Source organism: Rhea pennata, chromosome 22 (genome assembly GCF_028389875.1).
Source record: "Rhea pennata isolate bPtePen1 chromosome 22, bPtePen1.pri, whole genome shotgun sequence".
NCBI lineage: Eukaryota > Metazoa > Chordata > Aves > Rheiformes > Rheidae > Rhea > Rhea pennata.
This window is the reverse complement of record NC_084684.1, coordinates 6,616,751-6,640,085: the sequence shown is the minus strand read 5'-3', so window position 1 is coordinate 6,640,085 and position 23,335 is coordinate 6,616,751. Positions and strand designations below refer to the sequence as shown.

At 39.2% G+C, this 23,335-nt stretch overlaps 1 protein-coding gene and 1 long non-coding RNA gene across 12 annotated transcripts in view; one reads left to right on the top strand and one right to left on the bottom strand.

Moving 5' to 3' along the window:
* Positions 1-428: 428 nt before the first annotated feature.
* LOC134149941 (uncharacterized) lies at positions 429-5,020 on the bottom strand. Its single transcript, XR_009960546.1, has 4 exons — positions 4,976-5,020; positions 3,854-3,980; positions 2,536-3,109; positions 429-1,534 (listed from the first exon to the last, which is right to left on the bottom strand). It is a non-coding gene; the product is annotated as an uncharacterized LOC134149941 (long non-coding RNA).
* Positions 5,021-14,526: 9,506 nt separating this feature from the next.
* Positions 14,527-23,335, top strand: part of LOC134150019 (cyclin-dependent kinase 11B-like) — a 22,642-nt gene continuing 13,833 nt past the window's right edge. The window contains exons 1-11 of one of the 11 annotated variants that reach the window (XM_062593479.1): positions 14,527-14,567; positions 15,295-15,422; positions 16,140-16,255; positions 16,677-16,801; positions 17,389-17,527; positions 18,105-18,247; positions 19,568-19,690; positions 20,838-20,933; positions 21,040-21,171; positions 21,931-21,996; positions 22,639-22,814. In XM_062593479.1, coding sequence (XP_062449463.1) covers positions 15,312-15,422; positions 16,140-16,255; positions 16,677-16,801; positions 17,389-17,527; positions 18,105-18,247; positions 19,568-19,690; positions 20,838-20,933; positions 21,040-21,171; positions 21,931-21,996; positions 22,639-22,814 — 1,227 coding nt within the window. In that variant the 5' untranslated portion in view covers positions 14,527-14,567; positions 15,295-15,311. Of the gene's footprint in view, positions 14,568-14,591; positions 14,754-15,294; positions 15,423-16,139; positions 16,256-16,676; positions 16,802-17,388; positions 17,528-17,587; positions 17,673-18,104; positions 18,248-19,567; positions 19,691-20,837; positions 20,934-21,039; positions 21,172-21,930; positions 21,997-22,638; positions 22,815-23,335 lie in introns of those variants that run through there. The other 10 variants (XM_062593483.1, XM_062593481.1, XM_062593478.1 and 7 more) reach the window with 10 other exon arrangements.

Here is a 23,335-nt window from a genome sequence, read left to right as displayed (position 1 = left end):
CATTCTTTTCCGGGGACAGGAAGATTTGGAAAATACAGAAGAATGTTGCATGTAGTCAGACAGGTATTCATGTAGTCAGACCAGTCCAGTGAAAGGCATACCTTAAATGATAAATATTCCATTGACTTCAGTGCACTTTAAGAGTTTTTTACTGGACATAAGGGCCTTGGAACTGGAATTTAGATACACTAAAATTGTAGATTTTGAGAAAGGATATTTCTGTGAAGGAAGACAGAGCTATTTTCTCTTTAGGCCTCATTTCCTGATACTGGAGGAGAAACAATTGTATTACTGGTCTGTTACTGAACTATGCATGATACTCTGTGAGATTCCTTCATGGTAATTATATGCAGAGATCAATAACCTATGGAAAAGCAGTTTCTGCTACAGCCCACAGACTGCAGCACAGAAGAACCATTTTGCCATGGCCTGTGGTAAACTGTAAAGGATCAAACATGTGACTGTACATTTTGTGTTTCAAGCTCTGTTGTGCATCTTGCACTCTGTGACGTTACTTCCTTCCTAACTTCCTTGGCATTGTTGCAGCCATTGGGGGCATCACTCATGGAAGGTCTGATTCACTGACAAAAAGAAAGAATTATTTATCTGGCATCGAAGTTGGATGGTTTTGGTTTTAAAAAAGCAAAAGCAACAAACCCTACTGCTGGATTATCGTGGGAATGTGATGTGGCTCTAAGAGGTATGTGTAACTCCAATTTTCTTCATAGAAGGGAATATCGGCTCTTCCTCAGTAGAGCAGCATTTTTCAGTTGCCACATCTCAACTTTTATTTTGGCTCAAATGTCTATTTTTGCACAGAGTGCTTGCGGTTTATGATCCTGATTGTAATTGTCCCTACAAAAGATGCATTTTTAAATTTTTTACTGCCCTGTACTCCTGCCTACATGTGATGGTAAAGGTGAAGCCTAAGATTATTTATTCATACTAAATAAATATGTGAGAAATGAAAGGGGATAAAAATACCTAAATGATAAGCGGTTACTATTGGTATTTAACTTTTTTTAAGCAAGCCTTTCATATACAATTGGAAGACATTTTTCCAAGGTGGGTTAACTTAACCCTGGACTTCTGACACTGATAAGGGAGGTGGGTTTTTTTAATCATATGCAAGTTATAAGAGGGCAAGTGAGGGGAGAAAATAAGTTAAAGTCAGTTTCACTAGGAACAGAACTGCAGTATTTAATTAGTTTGAAATTGTGCCTATTTAAAAAACAGATTTCAGCAGTGTGGAAGAATTGCAGAGGTATAGCATTTAGACCAAAGTGGAAATTCTACTGCATGAGAGTATAGTGGCATCACAGGATTTTTGCAGTTCAGATACTATTTTGCTGTTGATTTATTTCAGGTTTTATTTTTGTAAAATCAAATTATAATCAAAGTGAGCTTTTTTTACAGTTTTACTGATAGAGCCTTTCTGCTGTAACACAGGCCTTCCTAGACTGCTGTCGCTTACAGCGTTGTGAGATAGTTGGTAGTTTTGCTGGTGTTTGTTTGCCCAAGGTTACGAGGACGACTAAAAAGGGATGAAACAGAGCAAAGGGTAATTTAGGCTGCTTTAACGTTGGGGAAAGATGTCTTAACAACAAGATCTGTTTGATTATGGTATGGCCAAGAGAGGCAGTGGAAAAATCAGTTCTTGAGTCGTTTAGAAACTGGACTGAACAAATCTGGGCCAAAATAATCTGGGCCAAAGCCTCCACTTGCACTGATGATACCCTTTCTATCTCTTGAGTCAAAGAAAGACGTAGCCTAAAGGCAGGGATGCATCTATCACTGTCCAAATGAGTTTACAGGTTCTGCAATGACATACTAAGGCTTATCTAGGCTTGTTTCTGAGGCAGATGTTCAACTAGTGCTAAAGTAGCTTAGTTCCATTACCTTCAAGTGGCATTATGCAGACTGAAAAGCACTTAAGGATAAATTGTTCTACCTTTCTTTTGAGTATTTTTCATTAAATGTAGTAACTGTCAGGGGATGCTGACTATGCAAATGAGTGTGCCACTGATGCACACATTTAAGTGCACTTGGTTTTGCCCACTAATACTATTGCCATTTTCTTGTCTGATGTGGCATATTTAGCTCATCTCAGGGTGTGGGGGGATGGATAGTGATAGAAGTGAACTTATCTCTACAGGAGTCCAGAGGCTTACTGATCAGACACTTAGAAGGACAAGTTATGAGGAACCGCAGATGAAGGTAAATAGTATAATGTGCTGACCCAAGTAATAAATGCGTATGACAGGAAAGCAGGGGAAGGAAAGATGTTCTGTGGCTACTTAGGTAACTACATGTTGAAATGTGGAATTCAGTAATTAGAGTGGAGTAATTAGAAGGAGTAATTAGAAAAGGCTTACTGTGGTCCTATATCCTCCTTCCGTCAAGTAAAAGAAAAAGTTATATGTATTTTTCTGAAAGCCCTTTTAATGATTCTCACCAGAATCTTAAAAAAAAAAAAAAAAAAAAAAAGAAAAAACCAAGACAGCAGAACACTTACTGAGTGTTTTTCTTACTTACTGGTTGTTTTTTTTCTTCCATAATGCCTCTGATTCCATTGCAACATAGTTGAGCCATCAATCTGTTGATCCATTTATCTGGTGAGGGGTTTTGTTCTTGTTTTTCAGCAGTCTGCAGTGACTTGGGTCATTTAACTGCAAAATCTGACCCTTGAATTTTTTATTATTATTTTTTAATTATCTTTCTATACGGGACATGCTTGATAAATTCTTACCCGTTAAAAGTAACTTGGAAAAGTTTTTCCAAAAATAAAGTCCCAGTCTCTCTTGCCCAAGCTATGGAAGCAGCTGATTTAAAAGTTTGATTGTACTGCTGCAGATTAAATATAAAATGCTAAAGAAAAAATTTGAATTTGAAACAGAACTAGCAGTAATTGAAGTTCTCATTCCAGGGCCCTTATTAGTGCCTCAGTCTGATCCTCCAGGAATAAGTGGTCAAGATTCTTTCTTTTTTCTTTACTATACAAGTGTAAGTTCCTTCATTAATTGCATTTGCAATGATGCTCAGGTGATCATCGTTTAAGGATAAGTAACCTGGATATGAGTATTCCAGAAGCTCCTTATCTTTATACCAGCTGTCGTAAGAAAAATAACAGAAATTAAACTATGAAACATCCAGTATAAAGCAATATATGTTAGTGGTCCTTCTCTGCTGGTAAGTTTTGTTTGAGCCAAGTCTACTGCAGCATAGAGTGCATAGTGCCCTGTTATAACCACCACTGTCTACTTAAAATGTACAGAAAACCTTAGCTTATTTTGTTAAACTCTTAAATTTAACAGTAGGAGCTTGAATCTTACTGAAAGTTGATGGGATTTTGGGTCCTCCGGCCAAACTGACCCATGGACTTGGGCGCTTACTTACATCTATCAGCTTTGGACAAATCCAGAAATTACATGCCCATAAGTTAATAAGAGCTAACAAATTATTAATTATATTTAAATAAATTCAAGACTGCAGTCTTTTGTAGAATATAGGCCGGGGAATTTGACCAAACAGTAAGAATTACCTTATGCAGTATGTGTGAACCGGATTTTACCCTTTTCAGTTCAGCTTACTCATTTCTGATAGCTCTGCTTTCAGACTAAATGCTTTGCAATGTTATAAACAGTATTTGCACTCTACTTTCTTCTATCCCGTATGTCACAGCTAGCAAGCTCTTCCTCACCCCTCTGCCAAATAAAGGAGTTACATGCTCCAGAAGGTAAACTACATTCTTATGTACACTTTGTTTTGTCATGCTTCCTTATTCTTTCTCCTTTTTGGTATGTAAGCTGCTAAAAGTGTCCTAAAGGATTGAAATAAAAGACAGAGAACTTACTAAACTTTGCCTTTTTTATGAATGATCTTCTGTCCGCAGCGGAAGGTGACGTTCCTGCCTTCAGAAACAGTCTTGGTTTTTGTCCTTGGTGGGGGCAAAGTAGAGGGGATTGCTGGAAATGGGAATTCTGTCCACCAGAGTTGAGAGAATGAAACGGCAAAAGTTAGCATATTTCATTGTCAAGCCTTAGTCATCCCAAAATGCTGTCACAGAACTGCATTATCACCCCAGGAATGTAAAAGGGGTTAATTAAAAATTGTGTTTCGCTCAGCAATTCTGGCTGAACATTTGACATTCTTTATATGCAAAGCTTACTCTCGTGTCACATAAACTCAAGGATGGATAAAAAGCAACTTGCCCTGGTTTCATCTGTTTGGAGAGGAAGTTCAGTATATGAACAATCCCAGAGAATATAGATGTTTGTAACTATCTAACTGTCCTTTAACATCAGTCTGGACTAAAAAAATACCTCTGTACTGACAGGAGACACTACTTAAGTGGTGCATCTTCTTAAGGTCAGTAGGTATTTATGGGAAGCTTAATTCCGCATCTGCAGTAACTTGACCTTGATCCTGTATTAGCCCCTTACTGGGATTCATAGGAATGAGGGACTAGATGAGATGATTAACGTGTTTTCCTTTTTTCCTTTTCTCCAGCAGCTTAAGTCCAGCTGTGCCTGAGATTTCATTGTTTGACCTGTCCCATCACTGCATCAGGTACTGTACTGCACCTCTTATCTCCAAATTTAACAGTTCAGCATCTTACTTCCTCAGTTCAGTCCAAAGGGGAAGTGGTCTGAAGCACAAGGAGCAGCTGTTTTTTTTTTCAGAAACTTACCAACACTAGTTTAGTTAAACTAGAGAAGAATGGGGCGGTTTAATGTCCTAGTCCACAAATATTTGTACATAAAAGCTGAGTCTTACTTCTGAGGCTCAATCTTGTCTCGGATGTATGCTGTGCTTCTCATCAGAGCTGGGTGGGGCTAGTCTTTTTCTTTCTTACATCTTCTGATCTCTGTGCAGAATTAAAATCCTGTCTACTCCTACAGCAAATACTGCTTAACATTACCTTCTCCCTCTGAGCAAACCCCACCAAAATTCCAGAATAAAAGTAGAATAATACCATAGCAGAAGTCACAGGTGGATGGACAGTGCTTTTTCATCAACTTCCTGTGTTTCTCACAGAAACCTTTTCGTGCCCATAATGGGCACGTAAATAACTCCCACTTTAGTGAGAGTCCCAGAGACTTGCTGTAGGTTCCCCTTGAATAGTAATCTGTACCAGTCCATCTTGCTGATAGATGGACCTTGAAATAGATCTAACATCAGCTACAGTTTCTGTAGGTCCAACATTAACTCTCACTTTGGATCTTGCACCAAGAACCCTGTCTCTGGAGTCTGTAGGGAAGCTCAGCTGCTAAGGAAACCAGAATATTTGCATGCCACATCATACTAGTTTAGGAAAGCAGAGTTACTCAGGAGGACAGCCAACACTGAAGCAAAACAGTCTAAAGCTTTTGTACCTTCACCATTTAGTTGTCTGCAAGCTACCAACTCATCTCTAATGACCTGGTTCTACTTAGACACTTCATTTCCTTTTAGGATCCTTTGCCAAAAAAGGACTCAGATAAGACATAAATAGATTTTTTTACCTTAACGGTTATTTTCAAACTGTTTAGATTCCTCCGCAGGTTCACTAGTTTTCTAAAAAGCATACGCACACACACATTTGTTAACCCCTCTCCCTTTCTAAGCATCTAAGAATTAGATCCTTCTCTTACCTGACTTTTCTGAGCTGCGGCTCCATTGTGTCTCCCACAATAGCCTACAAAGCCACCACAGGGAATATGCATAAAAATCCCACATCTATAACCATTGTTTTTTCTCTTGTCAGCTGAGCGGAAGCTCTTCTTTCTGTTTGCAGAAAATTGTTCTGTTGGATGCATATTGTTCTTCAGTGCTTTTTAGAGAGAGATGAGAGATGCTAAGATAATTCACTTCATGGAATGTATTGGTAATCTTTTTGCTCACAGTTGCATCTGGAACATTTGTGAGGAGTCCTGCAGTTACTGTCAAAGTTGTGCTGAACTGCTGGAGTTTCAAAAAGCTCAAAAAAAAAAGAAAGAAAAAAGAAAAAAAGTAGACTTTACATTAAGCCTCTTTCCAATGTGCCAAAGATTCTCTTAACTTCTGCCAAGTGGTATCATATTACTGTAGCTGAAATTTGGGTTGGCGGAGAAAAAAACCAGCAAAGTGAAACAAGCTGGGATGGACCATAACTCCTTTCTTTAATTGGCTGTATATCAACAGAGGACAAATCAAAGCTTACACAGAAATTCTGAGGTCTTCAGAACTGGCTGGACATTACTGTCTGGCTGCTGAGCACTGGATCCCAGTGCTTTTGAGCTGAGGTGCCCTAAGCTAAACAGCTCTGACGAGACAGAGAAAAAGGAACTTTGTGCAATCCTCTAATTTCACAAGCAAACAACAAAGAGGGGCTAGCTCTGTTACCAGTTAGTATGAAACATTTCTAACAGATATTTGAAGCCTTAAAAAAAAAAAAAAAAAGAATAAAAAGAAAGAAAATTCTTGTACCTCAGACTCATTTGATTTTTTTTTCTATTTCATAACAAAGTTTATGAAACTTTGACATTTCCTGCATTTCAGACTAAAGCTTGCTTGGAGCTTTTAAACAACTCGAAATAAATGTGACCAAACAGTTTGCATGTAATTTTACATTTTTGTTTTTCAGTTTTCACCGAGATCCTCCAGCAGAAACAATGTGCTTCCGTAAGTGCAGCAGAAATTTAGTAATACCAGAGGAGACAGGAGTAACATGGAAGGAAGCTGTGTGTAGAATTACAAAGGGAAACTGGAACTAGGAGGAAGATAAAGAGCAGGAAGCAAGGAGGACAGGCCTCTTAACTCCTACAGACCAAAGCAGTCAGCTACAGTAGTTTGAGATAGTAGCTCATCATCTCAGCTGTTAGCAGCAACTCTCTATGGACAGTTAGGCCTCCTTCCCCAGTAACACAATTGGCAGAATGAAACATGAGGCACAGGCACTCTGAACAACTGCTTTGTTCAGAGCCCCAAAGACTATTGCAAACCTACCTACATTTGTGGTTGAAGTTGTAGATCACGGTATAAAATGAGAACCAAGCAACAATGCATTGTTACAGTTAGCAATATCTTAGGTCAGTTGAAAAAATGGTGGACCTTAGTCCTAGTACAAATGCTCTTCCTGCCAAAATTTACATAAGTTATTTCCCTGAAGAGATGGTAGACTAAGTGAGGCACAGAATCTGAAGCTATGCTATGGTGAAAGCATAATTTAGCGGTCAAAAGAAACTAGGTTACAAACCTTTGCATTACTGACTTCTTCCAAATGTGAAGTCTACCTGCTTCATACTGAAAGAATGAACATCTCTGAGACCAGGCAGTCCCTTCTCATACAAAACACTATTCCAAAAAATCCACTGAGACCAACTGAAGTAACCTTTTGTACAGAGTCAGAAGGTTTGAGGTTTTACCCTTAAGTTGACTCCAATCTCCTGGTTTGTGTATCAGTTGCTTTCAGCAGCACTTGGTTCTCTTTAAAAATGCCACAGCAAAACAAAGCTACGCACATAGTAGAAGAAGCTTCTAAAAGTAATCTTCTCGAGGAAAACGAGAATATGTCTGTCATACCAACGTTTTCTCAAAGGGAAGAAACAGCAAAAATAACACAGGCTTTTGTACTCAACTGGAAATAACGTAAATTCTTCAAGGAATCTGCTTACCCATATTTGTAAAACAATTGTTAGCCTTAGAGAAAAACTAAATCTAAAGACACTAGGGGCAGTTGTATTATAGAGAGAGAGTCCATTCAATGGTTTTCTTCTACAAGAAGCCAGGATGCAGGGGGTGGGATTATGTGTATAAGTTTGTGTAGTAAGTTAGGTCAACTGCAAGAAGTAATAACGTGACCACCTCATTCTTGCTACAATTTTCATAAAGTAATTGCTCAGAGCTCTTACTGGACAAAGCAACTTATAAACTACGCGGAGTTGCTCTGTATACTGTATCAGCCTTAAATAAGCAGAACAGTTCTTGTATCTGGAGTACCAATGACCATCTGCAACCTGATAGTATGTGTAGCCCACTGGCACTTCAATGGGGCAAGCTGTGCTGCAAGACAGTTTCCTTATCTAAACAGGCCTGAGGACCTAGTCTTCCAAACCCTGGTGTAGTAAGACCAGCCTTGTACTTCACACACTGTGCAGATACTAACAATGTTTCCAGAAAAGGTACATCTTGACTATGCTATGAGTTTTCCATTCTACAGAACTCCCTGGGAGAGGCTTGAAATTTCTTTCCCTTGATTTAACAATGGAGTACTCAGTGCAGAGCACCTCCAGTGCCTTTTAATGCCCTTCCAAGTTAAAGAAAGATGCCAGCCATCTTCTCTGAGGGGCTATGACTATGTTCTTTTGTGCAGCGACTGTAAACCTCGTTGTTCTGCTTTAGACTATAACACAAGGACAATTCAATTTAGTCTACGGATTAGAAAGCAGATGTTGGGAGGGCATGGACATACCGACCTTTCTTCAACTGCAAAATGAGGGAATTTAAAAATATCTTAAAAGATGGAAAGAATCCCATAGTGCTGGCTGCATTAAGAGTTGGCTCCAGTTTTAGCTAGGCACCCAGTTGCTCTTGAAGTCTCTTGTGTACACAGACAGCAGCTTTCCAATAGCTATTTGCACTGACTCAGAATATCCTAGATTCATGCAAAAGAAAAGACTGCAAATACAGCTCTACTTGACTGCACCATGGCAGTGGTATGAAAATGTGGTATAATCCCCAGATTTTACAAAGCATGTAAAAACAGGCAGAGGGGCTTGTGCTCTTTGCAGGCTCATGTCCTAACATTGCCCAGAATAATGGCACATTTATAAGAATGATTTTCCATGAAAATCCAATTGCGCAAAAAGTCGTGCTCGTAATACCAGCTGCCAACTCAAATTCTAGTCTCCCAGCTGGGTTAGAATACTATCTGCCAGGAAAAAAAATTAAGTGACAGCAAGCATAAAAATGTAAGAAAGTGAAAGTGGCCAATTTTGTTATGAAGCACTTCCTAACCAGAAAGCAAGAAACAGGGAATACAAAGCAGAGTCTCTTTTGTGTTTTAAGGGAACAATAGAAATTCTTCTAGACTAGGAGACTGATCCAGGAGAAGGACCTGCTTCATTTAGAGACTAATTGTTTTTGAGCAGAAGAACAGATTTTACTCCATGGCTGACTTGGATCAGAGTTTTTTTCCAGATTATTTTAACACCCTACTAAGCAGGAATGTTCCTAGGAACACTTACCAGTTTCAATTTCAGGAAAAGCCCGTGCTTATACTGCAGAGAAATTGCAACTAGTAGAGCCAAAAAAGAGCCCTTCTTTTCTGCAGGTCAGACAGGAAATGTGAGCTAATGTTTGGGAAAAGAATTACACAAACCCCATTAGCGCCAGCATTAATCTGAATCAGCTGTCGTTTCATGTTTAAGATTTTTATACTAGAAAGTCTCAGCAAGATCTTTCTTTTTCAAAACCAGCATTGCTGCCAGGTACACAACTGCATTTCAGCAGATGGCAGCACGGAACCTCAAGGAGAGCAAGGTGTTCCTGGGCTCATTTCCCAGAGCTGTCACAGTGTAGGGGACTAACCTGTAATAAACATCAAGCAGAAAGTTACACACCATCCACACTGAATAATCAGCCACAGTATTTGTCTTTTAAAGGAGTGTTTGCCTAATGCCAAGACATGCACTTGCCTCTCTTCAGCCTCTTGCTGTTCCTATGACCACCAAGAATACCAACTGGTAGCAACTGGAAAAAAGGGAGGAACGTACTTCCCCGTCTTGCCCCGTTTTCTTCGCTCATAATTTGTAGCTAAGTTTAATGCAACTCCTAATCTCAGTCCAGGCTCTTGGCTCTTTCTCTGCTTAGGCAGATATCCCTTTCTTCTCATATTTCAGATTCTAGTCTGGATTGGAGCAGAGAAACAGTTTTACAAGCTGGGAGTATAGGCCAGACTACACAGGAACTAGCAAGTACATGAAGTTAACCATTTCACCCAGGTTAGCACTCAATTGGCCACAAGTCACTCTGTGGTCCTGGCCCTTTGTGTTAGCAGGACTGCAAGTAAAGATAAAACAGCAGAAACTTCTCCACCAACATTTTTCCAAAGCCTCAGATTCCTGTGGAGGTGAACCTGCCACGTGGTAAAGCTTCTCAAAAACAAACCTGGCACATAATTGGCATCAGCTTGCCTTCTGATGTCTCTCATTCTTGAGGCTTCACTGACCATCTTGTTTTCTGCCTGTTGTGGTGCAGCAATTCCCTTCTTCTTACTGGGAAAATGAATGAGTCAAAACGGTGCTTAACAGATTAACTCTTGCTCCTAAGACATCAAAAGCAATCACAGCAGGAAGAAGGAAATGAAATAACATAATCCCAATCAGAAAGCTATGTTTACAAACTATTTCCATAGTTCTAAAGCTGGTGTATTACACTGAGCAAAATTCCATCTCTACCTTGGCCTTACGATGAATTTCAGATATACAAACAAGATCATATATTAAAAAAATAGAAGTAAAACATGAAATTGAAGGGAGTTCTTCTTTCCCTAGAAAATATCTTTCATTTAGCTGGGGAAAAAGTAATTTTCTGTTTTCTGCAGCAGCTATAAAAGTTGAGGGCTGCAGTCTTCCTACAGTCTTTTTCCTTTAGGGAGAACAATTTCTTTGAGGCCTATACTCACTTAGTATGCAAGGAAATTATTAAAAAAAAAAAAAAAGGGATGCTCCCCTTTTTTCCTGTATATACTGACATAGACTAGGGTAGGAGATGAGACTAAAGCAGACATTGAACTGTTAGCCAGCTCGTCTGTCTTTCCTAAACGCCAATATACATACATGTTTATTATACATAAGTTATTGATTAATTTCACCTGGGTAAACTGCTTTTGAATTTTATGTAGAGCCTTGTGGAAGAAACATTTTGTAAAGTGCTCTGCATACGTTAAGATAGTCTATACTATGGAAAATTATTCACTTGCAGCAAATAGCAGTAAAAGTAGCTCTTAAAATATAATGATGGGACAGTCTTCTACTTTAAAAATAGCCCCTTAAGAGTCCTTTTCATTTGTAAACTTTTTTAGGGAAATGTCTGGTTTATTCAACAGGGATTTACTGTAACATTATCTTCTAGGAAATAATAGTAATAAGGTAAATGAGTATCTGCATCTTTCACATTACTAAAGCTTATTCTGAAACTCAGCTGTAGATTGTTTAGGAGTCAAATCTGACCCAACCAAAAAATTATTGGGTTAAAGATGAGACATTTTTGTAGCTCCACATGAAAAAAAAATTATTCAAAATAGAAAGCAATAAATACAATTATAGGTTTTAAAGTTGCAGATAAAATGCTCGGGTGCAATTCTTTTCTGTCGTAGTATACACTTTGCATCTGTTAGCATTACGATGCTACCATTACATGACTTCAGAAGAATAAAGGTCAGGGTGTGTTTTAGTACAGGGTCTGTACTATTCTACTGTAACTTACCAAATTCACATAACTTGTAGGAGGGGAAACCTCTGGTGGCAAAAAGATCTAGTGCTGCCTTCTATCAGTTAAAAAAGAAAAGGGGGAGGGATTTGTGAATTATTGCAAATACTAATCACAGAATCACAAGATATAACTGTGCTACAGTAGCAAAATAAGGAACACTGCGTTATTTAGAAGTAATTAAATTCAGAACAAGTCTGCATGGAAAACTCTTGGATATATTTTCCTGCTTTGTTCACGTAATTCACCTAGTTACTAGGACAACGGAAGTTAAATGCTTGTTTACTGGAAGTTACAGTCCTTCATTACTGATAGCTCACTTTAACTCAAGATTATGGTAAGGGGTAAGTAGTACTAAGGGTGCATGCTTCTGCCCAGGTTTCTAAGTTATGAAGATTCTTCTGTAGTGATTATAAGGATACCTTAGACTGAGACAAAGATGACTGTAGAATCTTGAAGAAGAATTAATTATAACTGAAAAGGCTGTGTTGACATACTTTAGATGGAGAAAGAACTTAAGAACAAAATGGTTTTGGGTGTGGGTGCATATACATACTTAGAATAAAAAAATCTCCTAGGTAAGTTCTTAGTCCTTCATCTTGGTATCATGGTCATATTAGCAGGGCACAATACAGTCTGAAAGACAAGGCACAAAGGTCTTTTTATCTTCAATAAACTGACAGTGAAATGTGATGTTTTTGCTGTGCTAGGGATTTAAAATGTCATGATGTTCAGAGCTATGTTGTTTTCCTTTCTTCTCTTTTCTCATTCTCAGGCACAAAAAGTGGAATAGACCACATGAAGAAGCAAGTGAAGTTTACTTTTTGCAAGATCTTATTTGGAGGACCAAACACACTTTTGCAAGCCATTGGAGATGAAGGATTAATCATATTTTTGTTTCCTTGAAGTAGCACAGTGTACTTAGTCAATGTTGCTTTATATTAAGGACAAACATTAGTTTCTTGACGTCAGCATGTCAACTGCAGCAAGTACTCAGACACTGGAGGAACCTAATCCTCCCCTCCTTGAAGAAAAGCCAAAGGAAAAAGCATTATTTCAGTTAGGCTCATTCTTTGCTAACAGGAGTGAAAAATTTGTAATTGCTAGAAGTGATAGTGTACCAGAGGAGAATGTTCTGAAAATAACTATCACAGAGACTACAGTCATTGAGTCAGACTTGGGCATCTGGAATTCCCATGCTCTCATCTACCTCACTTTGTGGTTTTTCTTCAGCTTTTGCACTCTTTTTCTTAACAAATACATCCTTTCATTACGGGAAGGAGAGCCCAGCATGCTAGGTAACCTTACCTTTCTTTGACGCTTTAACTACATTGAGATATTTGACAATATCAGATCCTTCTGTATAAAGTTGTGGGAATAAATCGTTCACTTGAAGTGAAAAAGACCTTTCTAGGTGATGTGGGGTGGATCTTGAAGCTGGGAAATTGTGAGTTGTAACCTTGACCTCTAAAGGGAGTTGTGACACTGTCCCTTCCTCCCCTTGTCCCTCTAGTCTTTGAAAGAGAGAACAAAACTTTGTTCATAGAGAAGATGTAAAATGGTGTTTGAAAAAAAAAAAGTGCTGGAAAGAAAAATGTAATTAAATTTTCTGTTTTCTGTATTGTAGGGTAGTGTGAGGCTTTTAAGAAAATTAAGTCTGGAGTTAATTGTTTCCAGAGTTCTTTAGATTAATTTGTTTGTAGAAATGCAAAAGTTGCCTTCACATGACCACTATTATCTGATAGGCTTATTTTGCCTCTTTTTTTTTTCTTTCTTTTCAAGGGGGAAACAAAGTGCATTTTATCTGTGTGCCAGATTTTATATGTATATGCCACCTTTATGCTGTATTCTGCCACCTTACTGGTAGATGTAGGAGTAAAAGGGCTTTTGTGCATATTCGTAAAATTTAGATAATAGTGGCTATGTTTCTTAAATACTAAGAATACTGCAGATTGTCATGTTGCTTGATTCTTTCTGATTTCATCATCTTACGATTTGTTTTCCCCATCTTTCTTTAGGTGCTGTTCAGATGCTTTCAACTACCTTTATTGGCTGTATTAAAATGTTTGTTCCATGCTGTTTGTACCAGCACAAATCACGCATCTCGTATCCACCCAATTTCATTATGATAATGCTGTTTGTTGGATTAATGAGGTAAATGGCTAAATTTTCTTAGAGATTTATCTGATTGCTTCATTGTGTTCCTCTGTAGAAAACCTATGTTTTCATGGCTTTCTTCCTTTTCTTTCTTGGATTAGAAAGCATTTAGAACAGTGTTCACCTGCTCCTTTGTCCCCTCCCAAAAATAAGAATCACAGGACAATTTTGTCTTTAGTTCTTTTTCCTAACTACTATGTTTCTTTTTCCAGATGCCAATTTTTGAGCTAGTTTAGCATTCTGTTGCAATTAACCTCTTTTAAGACATACTCTAACATGGTCTTTCCATTTGCTGTTATTTCTTGTTCTCGTTTGAGGCTGGCATTTGTTTAGTATAATAGCATATATTATAATGTTGCTTTGTTCTATCACCTTTGCCAGCATTTTGCCTCAAAGGTGATACAGACTGTTAACATTTACTTTTTAAAAGTAAGTATTTGCTGTATGCTGGGATAGCATCAGTCTGTGATCTAGGAGAGAGTATATGGTTTGATGCTTGCTTGGTGCTTGCTGAAGAAAAGCATTTACTGTGGTTAGTTTCTGGACTCTTTCTTAAGATGGCATTTCTTAAAGGTCACTAGTTTGACTCTTTAAGTTGATTGACAGCCTGATGAGTAGAGACTACAGCTGCGACATACATGCTCCTCTCAGTCTCAGTGAATGATGTAGAAGATACATGAAAGGCATTTATTTGTAGAGAAAACTGTTCAGTTCTGTGACAGTCATACGGATTTAGACTCTTAGTGCCCAATAGAGTTTCCGCAGATTCGCCCTGTTCCTTGGCACTGCTGCGCCGCGGCGCCACGCGCGTGGGGCCGGGGGGGGAAGGGGGGGCGGTCGCGCCGCGCGCGCGTGTGCGTGCCGCGCGGCCGGACGCGCCTGGGACGTCATCAGCGAGCGGCGGCGGGCGGAAGTGGCGTTTGTCTCGCGCGGCCACGTCCCAGTCTGCGGCGGCAGCGGTGAGTGGGGCCTTGCGGGCCCGCGACAGGGACGGCAGCGCGTGAGCCTTGCGCGGGGCCTTTTCCCGGCGCGGCGGTGGGAGGAGCCGGTCCGTGTCGCATCGCTGTCCTGCGTGCCGAGGCGAGGGACTGAGCGGGGGTCGGGGGCCTGAGCCCCGAGCCTGGGCGGGGGAGCCGCTTCCTGAGGTGAAGACGGGCGTTGGGGAGTCGCGCGCGGCGCAGGCTGTAAGGCTGGCTCGTCCCTCCCCCCCCCCCCCCCCCCGGCCGCCTGCGCGGCCCCTAGGTCTGGGGGACAGCCCCGGGCCCAGAGGTGCTGTCTGGTGAGATGGAGTAGTGGCGCTGCCGGCGGCGGAGGAGGAGGCTGTAGTTGTGACCACCGAGAGCAGGGGTTTTCGTCATCCTTCTGGTACCGAAGTTGTACTTGATAGGCTGGTGCTTACAGCCACTTCTGCGTCTGCCTAAGTGGCAAAGTGCAGGATCTTGTTTGTAGATGTTGTCTTCATTTTGCTCAAATGGGTCCTTCAGTTCGTGGGAAGGCCAATGTATGCTTTGAGGTTTAGGTCAGACTTTTCTTTTGTTCAGCGTAAGTCAAATACAGCTCGATTTTCCTTGAAGATGTTACATTAAATGTTCAGCTGTACGTGAAAAATTCGTGTAAAATTGGTGCAACTGTGTTTAGTGACTGTGTAGTTTGTGTAGGTTTCATTAACCTCATACTCTTTTTCAGAGCTTTTTTGAACTCAAATGGGTGATGAAAAGGATTCTTGGAAAGTGAAAACTTTAGATGAAATTCTCCAGGAAAAAAAACGAAGGAAGGAGCAAGAGGAGAAGGCAGAGATAAAACGCATGAAAAATGTAAGCTACCCTTTAATAAACAAGTGGTTGTAATGAGGAGTGAGGCACTGCAATGCCTATCTTCTCTTTTCTTTTTTTTGATCAGAATAATGCTGTTTCTAGCCCTGTTAGTGGGGTTCCTCTGTGCTTGTATATGTTTCACGAGTGACCTCTTAATTCTCATCATTCAAGTTTACGAAATTTTAGCTTTGCTAAAGTCTAAGTAGTGCTGCATTATATACTTCCCTTAGTTTCACGGTTATTGAAAAGGTTAAGCAATTGATGCGATTAAGTGTAAGTTGCAGTTCAAATAAGTTACGTTATAAAGTTACGAAATTCTATAGGGCTCCTGTCTTCAAACTGGTTGGCTTAAATATTTAACTTACGGTAACTAAGTCTTTTGCACATGCAACAAAGTAATTATCTTTTAGAAAAAGACAATAATTATTGTGATCCTGCTTGATAGCTGTGGGTTAGTTTTGTCAAATTGGATTGAATTTACAGAATTTCAGCTATCGTTGCAATCTAACTGCATTTGGCAACTTATAACTTAAGATGGAAATTTGTGTTTCATATATCAGCATACGTTACTGGTGTTGACCAGTTGACCAAACCAAGTTTGGCTTCTGAGCCAGAAATGGAAGAGTTGCATACTGTTGTCTTTTTTTCTTTTTTTCTTTTTGCAACATACATATTAAATATGTTTTGCTTTTGCACTTTCTTGCGTTCCTATTACAGTCGGATGATCGGGATTCAAAGCGGGATTCCCTTGAAGAGGGGGAGCTGAGAGATCACCGCATGGAAATAACAATCAGAAATTCACCTTACAGGAGGGAAGACTCTATGGAAGACAGGTAAGAATGAGAAGGAGGACAGGTTCATCAGCTCTTTCAAAGGCAACAAACATTGTTCTCAAAGTACCAATTGTTTACAGTTGGTTTAACAATGTGATCAAGTTTTGGCCTTTACCTAGAAGTAGAATTTTTTTCTCAAAGTGCAGTTAAAGCAGGCCTGCTGAAGTTCTCTTTGATACTTAATTACCCTCAGTTTGCTTGCATATTGTAAGTGCTTACAGTAATAGCATGACTACTCACCTGTCTGACTTTCTGTAATGTACTCTTAATGCCTTGGCTCAGGGGTGTTAGAGACATGAACATTAATATAAGTTAATCAAATAGGAAAAAAACGCATTGTTTTCAAAATGGAGAAGAGAGGAAATATGTCCACTTTGCTAGACAGTCCACGTAAGCTTCCCGGGTTTATGTTGTATTTTAGAGGAGAAGATGATGATTCCTTGGCTATTAAACCTCCACAGCAAATGTCACGGAAAGAAAAAACTCATCATAGAAAAGATGAGAAGAGGAAAGAGAAGCGGAGACATCGTAGTCATTCAGCAGAAGGTGGTATTATCACAATTCTTTGATACTTGCAGTAGCTTCCCAAGGTCAAGCCGAGCAGGCACTGTGTAGAGGATAGATAACAGTGACTGAACTAGAGAAAATGTGACAGCTGAGTAAGGCAAAGGGAGTTAAACTTGTGTTGTTTATTTGATTAAGTTGCATGCCTTTATAAGAAGGACATGTATATATGTCTGAGATGACAGAAACCACCTTGGGACAGTGACAGAGGGTCCAGTTTTATTCTTTGAAGTCTGTTTAACTTCTTCCTGGCTTCACTGAGTGAGGAGTTGAGCTGTGATCTTTTCATCTGATTGTAAAAGAATAACTAACCTTTCAATGTAAAACAGTAACAGAAAAGTCCTGTTACTAACAAACTTCCTCTGTTTTCAACATGAGTATTCATGCAAGATTTTACAAGCTTTTAATTATGTAACACCCCTTTGGGTCAGGATTTTTTCATTAAGAAAAGGTCAGAGAACACAGATATAGGTTGTCATGTTTCATCTTTCTAGTTTTGCTTCCTGGAAAATAAGAGCACTGAATATCTTGAATAGCAGCGCTCTAAAATTCACTTTTCTCTTGGTTAGGGAAACACGCCAGAGTGAAAGAGAAAGAACGGGAACATGAGCGTAGGAAGAGACATAGAGAAGAGCAGGATAAAGCCCGACGTGAATGGGAAAGACAGAAACGGAGAGAAATGGCAAGGGAGCATTCAAGGAGGGAGAGGTATTTTGCATCACCCCTACACTGCCCCTCCTCTCCTCAACCCGGCCTGCAAAAACCAACAGAGAGATGAATCTCTTCCTCCTCTAAATGTGTCCCTAACTCTTTGTAGTTCTGCACTGATAAAGAAAGTTCAGAGTAAAAGCTGGTAAGGTCTGATGCCTGTACCGTGTTCCTGTGAATGTGTTGCCTGATAGAGTGGTTTCTTGACTTTATCTACTTTTGTATGTGGCTTCATTAGAACAAATATTTCGAAGTGAAGTTGTTGCCAGTGTTTCGCTGTAGAAGAAAAAGTGAGCAAATCAGTTTTGTACAGTATGATAGGATCTGTTAACAGAACTTGATTTGTTTCTGTTTAAACCCTGATAAGGATGCAGAAGCTTGTGTGTTTCATAGCTCCAAATCTTTGTCTCTGAAGCACTATTTTCCAAGGATCAGATGGAAAGCTACCTGTGTATTTTAACAGGCATGCAATCAGCAGTGAATACTTTGCAGTTTGTTACAGAAAAAATGTTTGTCTTTACTCCAGAAGTTGAATTTGTAGTGAACTGTAGTGTAACAGAAATAATTCTTTTTTTAGAGATCGTCTGGAGCAACTTGAGCGAGAACGAGAGAGAAAAATCAGAGAGCAACAAAAAGAACAAAGAGAGCAAAAAGAACGAGAAAGACGAGCTGAAGAAAGGCGTAAGGAAAGGGAAGCCAGAAGAGAAGGTAACTATTCCAGTATGTATGTTTGGGCTTACTATTTGATGACATAATGTTGGAATGGAGGTATAGAAGGCAAGAAAGCATATTTTACTTAGGTCAGTGTCAGAATTAATTTAAAAAAAGGGGCGGGGGGGGGGAGTTATGTGGAAAAAAGCCTGTGAAATCCTACGTGGGACAGTAAAATGTCAGGCTTTCTAGCTATATCGTCTTTTGAATACAATGGCAGATGGAGCTATTAGTGCTGTTAGTGAATTTTCAGTAATTCTCTCTCTGCCTCTTTTCACTAGTTTGATTTCCTACAGAAAAAGAGGTACGTGGTTCAGGTTGCACGTCTGTGTGTCTGTCATGATCACAGTCCCTTCTGAACTCTTTGGCTGAGTCCAGTCCAATTTGATAGAGGCTAAATCCTCAAAATTAAGCTTTTTAGTGGTTGGGGAAAATACGTGGTCTCTCGCCCTCTCCCTTGCCGTTTAAGTGTTCCCAGCTGTGTAGAAGGCTGTGGTAGGAATCAAGTCTGATAACCCAGCAGCAGAAAAAGCTTTGGCTGGAGCTAATGTTGTAGACAGCAGAGTCAGTCAACTGCAAGACACAAGTATAGAAACCCAGGAACCATTAGTTCTTGTGTTCATAGGACTGCTTGTTTAGCACAGTATAAATTCATTTAAATCAACTTTTACATTTAAATTCTCACTTCACACTACATTTCAGATCTCTTGCAGACTAAGTTCAGATCATTTTTAGTTAAATGATCTCTGTTTTTCCTAGATTTCAGAGCTAAGAATAGCCTACCTCTGTGATCAAGTGACAAAGATTGCTAAAGAGTAGCAGACTAAGCTGTAATTATTGCTATTCCTTCCAGTTCTAATCATGCCAAACAGCTTCTTTTTATGCCTGGTATTTATACTAGTATTGCTTAATATACCTAACCTTTGATCTTAGTTATTTTTATTGCTCTTTATATTTCTGTCAGCTCCTTCTAACCCTTAGCTGTTTTTATGCATTTCCCAGGTCTGTCCGCTTTTCTCTATTATATTAATGTCTTAGGTTCAGAGTAGTCACTGTGTAGTATAGAGGACGTCTTGCACCTGTTTCCTAAGTATGACAGCACCTTTCTGTAAGTAGTTACTGCCAACTGCAATGCACAAGCTCTATGCAGTAACTTACAGAATCCTTTATTCTCTTAAATGTAGTTAGGTTCCACTTGCTCTACCATCCAGCTCATTCCCCCTTTTTTTCTAAGAAAAAGGAATAATACACAAAGCAGGTGGCTCTGTCAGACAAAAGAATTGTAACTAGCAGAGAGGTAAGGATTTATTTTGGTTTTGTTTTCACTAGTTTCTGCGCATCATAGAGCAGTGAGGGAAGAATATGGAGACAAAGTAAAAATGAGACCCTGGAGCCGCAGTCCATTACGACAACAAAGAGACAAGCTTGAGCAGGGAGATGGCAGGAAACCAGGTAGTAGTTGCACTTGATAATGCCTTTGCCTCGGGGCCATGAGGAGCTGTTTTGGGGAAGAGTGTTACGTTTTTAGTTATATATCTCTTTTTCTCTATTGAAAGTATTGGCTCGCTTGAGCCATGGTGGTGTAACTCTGGAAAATCTGTGAGGGGTGACGTATATGTTCTTCTCTAAAGCAGTAATTCTTTTGTAGGTAACTGTGTAAGGAGCAAATTGAATGAATCTTTTGTTTTTGTTAGTAAGAGCAGTAAATTAAAAAAAAAGTTTTGAACGTGAGTTGATGAAAGAGATAGAATTAAGTTATAGAAGTAAGAAATCAGCTATTGCAGATTTAAGAGGGATTGTTTATACTAGGTCCAGTTAGGTGTGTTGATGAGAGGGAGCTGTTCCATGAACTAGTGTACTTCAAACAATATTAGTGCTGTCTTTGTGCAGAAGAAAATAAATACTTCAGGCAGCCTTCTGTTTTAGTGATGGTGAATTTTGTTTTTTAAGCCAGAAAATGGTCTTTGCCATGCATGGAAGGTCCTAGCTGTGAGCAGAGAACTTGCACAATTGACATAAAAATGTCTGGTTAAGGAAGACAAGCTGTGTGTCTGTTTTGTTAATGTGTGTAATGGTTGAAGTTGTTGTAAAAGTCATTGAAACTATTTTCGATGAGTATGTTCGTGTACAAAGAAGCTGATTGCACAGCGTAAGCAGCTGAAATTCCAGGAGGAGACAGCCAGCAAGTCCTTTGAATGTAATGTCTAATCAGTCAGTAGTTCTTTGTACATGCTGTTCCATGGTGATCTAAAGGGACTGCAGCAGAATTACTCCTGGTAATAAGCACTGTATGTAGGTATGCATATTGCTGAGACTATACTGTAATGAAGCTTGTTACCATGTTATGCATTTTTTTTCTATTTCACTCAGAGGGGAAAAAAAGTCAATATTCCACATTTTTGCCGGTTAATCCTGCACCACTGCAATTCAGAAAGCTGTTTGTCTCTTGAAGAGAATGTGAAATTCTTTCAGTGATTTGTATTGGATGAATGTTCAGCATCAGCTTAATGGTCAGAGGAAATAAAGGCTTTGAGTATTGAGACTGGAGTAGAGGTGATGTTCAGTCACCACCCTGTTTTTGATTTTTATGGTCTCCCAGTAAAAGAAGAGAAACCAGAAGAGAGAGATCCCCTTTCAGACTTGCAAGACATCAGTGACAGTGAGAGAAAAACCAGCTCAGCGGAGTCTTCATCAGGTGATAAATGCAATCTAGTAGATGTAATTCATTGTACAGACATCTTTTGAGGAAGCATTATTATGTAGAATGTATATACTTAGTTATGTGTTTGTTCCTTCCTCAGTAGAATCTGGATCAGGCTCAGAAGAAGAGGAAGAAGAGTCTAGCAGTGAAGGATCTGAGGAAGAGGGAGAGGAAGAGGAGGAGGAAGAGGAGACGGGAAGTAATTCTGAGGAAGTGTCTGAGCAGTCGGCTGGTGAGTGGCATAGAAGTCCTAAAATAATATGATATGGCATATCTTAGTTTCCTGTTCTGTATTGTTTTACTTCAATGTTTTCCTTTTCTCTTAGTCTAGGATAGGCTGAGACCTCACAGGTCAAGATAACTAAAAAGGAAAAAAAAAACCAAGTACAAGTCATATTCTATCCTTTTAATAGAGGTAATACAAATTATTCATCTAAGAAGCAAGATTAGAAAACCTGAAAGCTGTTTTTGTCTTCATAAATGGTGTAAGACTAGCAGTTTAAATAGTTTTTTAGTTGGACTGTAAGAAATATTCTGTACAAAACAATTCCAAAATTATCTAGGGTGGGGGGAGGTGTGAAACAAAAATGTCTCTGTCATGTTGCTCTTTTTGTCATTGATTAGTAAAGAAAAGAAAAGGCACAACAGCCTGGTCTGAAGGCTGGATATTTCTATTTGAAAATCAGTTAAAGGTAATAAGCTAATATGTGTAAGTTTCCTGACCCCATTAATTTATTTCTCCCACCCTAAGTTCCCAGATACTGATAAGAATTGTATTCCCTCTTGGAGGCTGAATGGTGAAGTTCTGTTGAATTAGAGAAAGTATTTGTTTTCCAAGTGAAACAGAAGTATGGGTTCACAACTAGATAATGGTGAACAAGGCCTGGCAAATTAATCCCCCAAATGATAAAAGCACTTTAGCAATGATCTACGTGGCAAAGGACTACAGAAGTGTTGAATTTATTCAGTTGTACTTGATTCTATTTTGCAGAAGAAGTGAGTGAAGAAGAAGTGAGTGAAGAGGAAGAACGGGAGAATGGAAACCACATCCCAGTTGGTACAATGCAAATACTGAATTTTTAAGGAAGTGTTACTCCCACTTACTAAATCTACTAGTGTTTGCAGTTTTGCCATCATTCTAGAGCGCCGAGTATTTGGCACTTTCTGGCTATTCTTAAATGGGAAGCAGAGAAAGGAATAAGTCCTAGTTTCAAGTCAGAGTGAGAAATTTCCCCAAATCTGTTCCAAGTTTGTGTGTTTAGCTCATTAGACTAGGATCTGATTTCTTTAATGTTTCCCTCTTTTTCATATTGGGTGTTTTATTTTGTCCTCTCATCAAAAAGTTTTGCAGTTAGAATGAGAGATACTGGCTCAGTTTTCTCTTGCATTCTCTGTAAAGGAAGATATATATATTTTTTTTCCCCCCACTGTGCAGTACTTAACACTGGAAATGGTGAATGACAGAAAATGGAGTTCTTGAAAGCCTCATCTCTGCCAAGAGGAGAAATTAGGCTGCTTAAATTTTCAGTGATCTTTAGTGTTAAAATAGCTTGCACATATACGTTATATATGCAACTTCATACACTTTGCCACTATCTCGTTTATATAGATCAAAGTTTCACTTCTGTTATTTGTCTAGAACTGAATTTAAGTATTACAAATGGCTCCCTCTTTCCATGACTGATTCTGACTTTTAAAGTTACAGAGTCAAGGTTTGACCGAGATTCAGCAGGAAGTGAAGGAGAAGAGGAGGAAGTTGGGGAGGGCAGCCCTCATTCCAATGCAATGACAGAAGGAGACTATATTCCTGACTCACCAGCTTCCTCCCCCATTGAACTGAAACAGGAACTTCCTAAATATCTTCCTGCACTTCAGGTAGAGGATCATTTAGAGGATGATTAAGAAGGCGGATGAATATTTCCCTAGCTGCTTTGTTAACGTGATAAAAACGCATTTGTGATAGCTCTTCGGCATAAGAGAATTTGTGGGTAGACTATCCCTCACTGAGTCCACATCACACGTACACAATTGTGTGTGAAATACTGCTAACTTCTTCTTGCAAGTGAACAAAACATACATGGAGTGAAAAAAAGATGACTCTTTTAGATGTAGATAAGAATGTAATACGTTTGATATTGTGTTATTTTGGTATTGCTGTGTAAAAATAGATACTGATGAGAGAAGAGTTCACTTGCTAGAAACAGAAATTGGGTGGGAGGTGATTATTCTTTTTGCATGTTCTTTTTGAACTATATGAAAGGCATCAGTCTTAAGCTGCTGAGTTGACATTCTTTGCCACTGTGACCAAAATTTCATTTCATTTTCTGCAGAAGTAAATGAGTGAGGAATTAATGAAGTAACTTAGTTATACTGAAAGACAGACTCTGTCCAGGAAT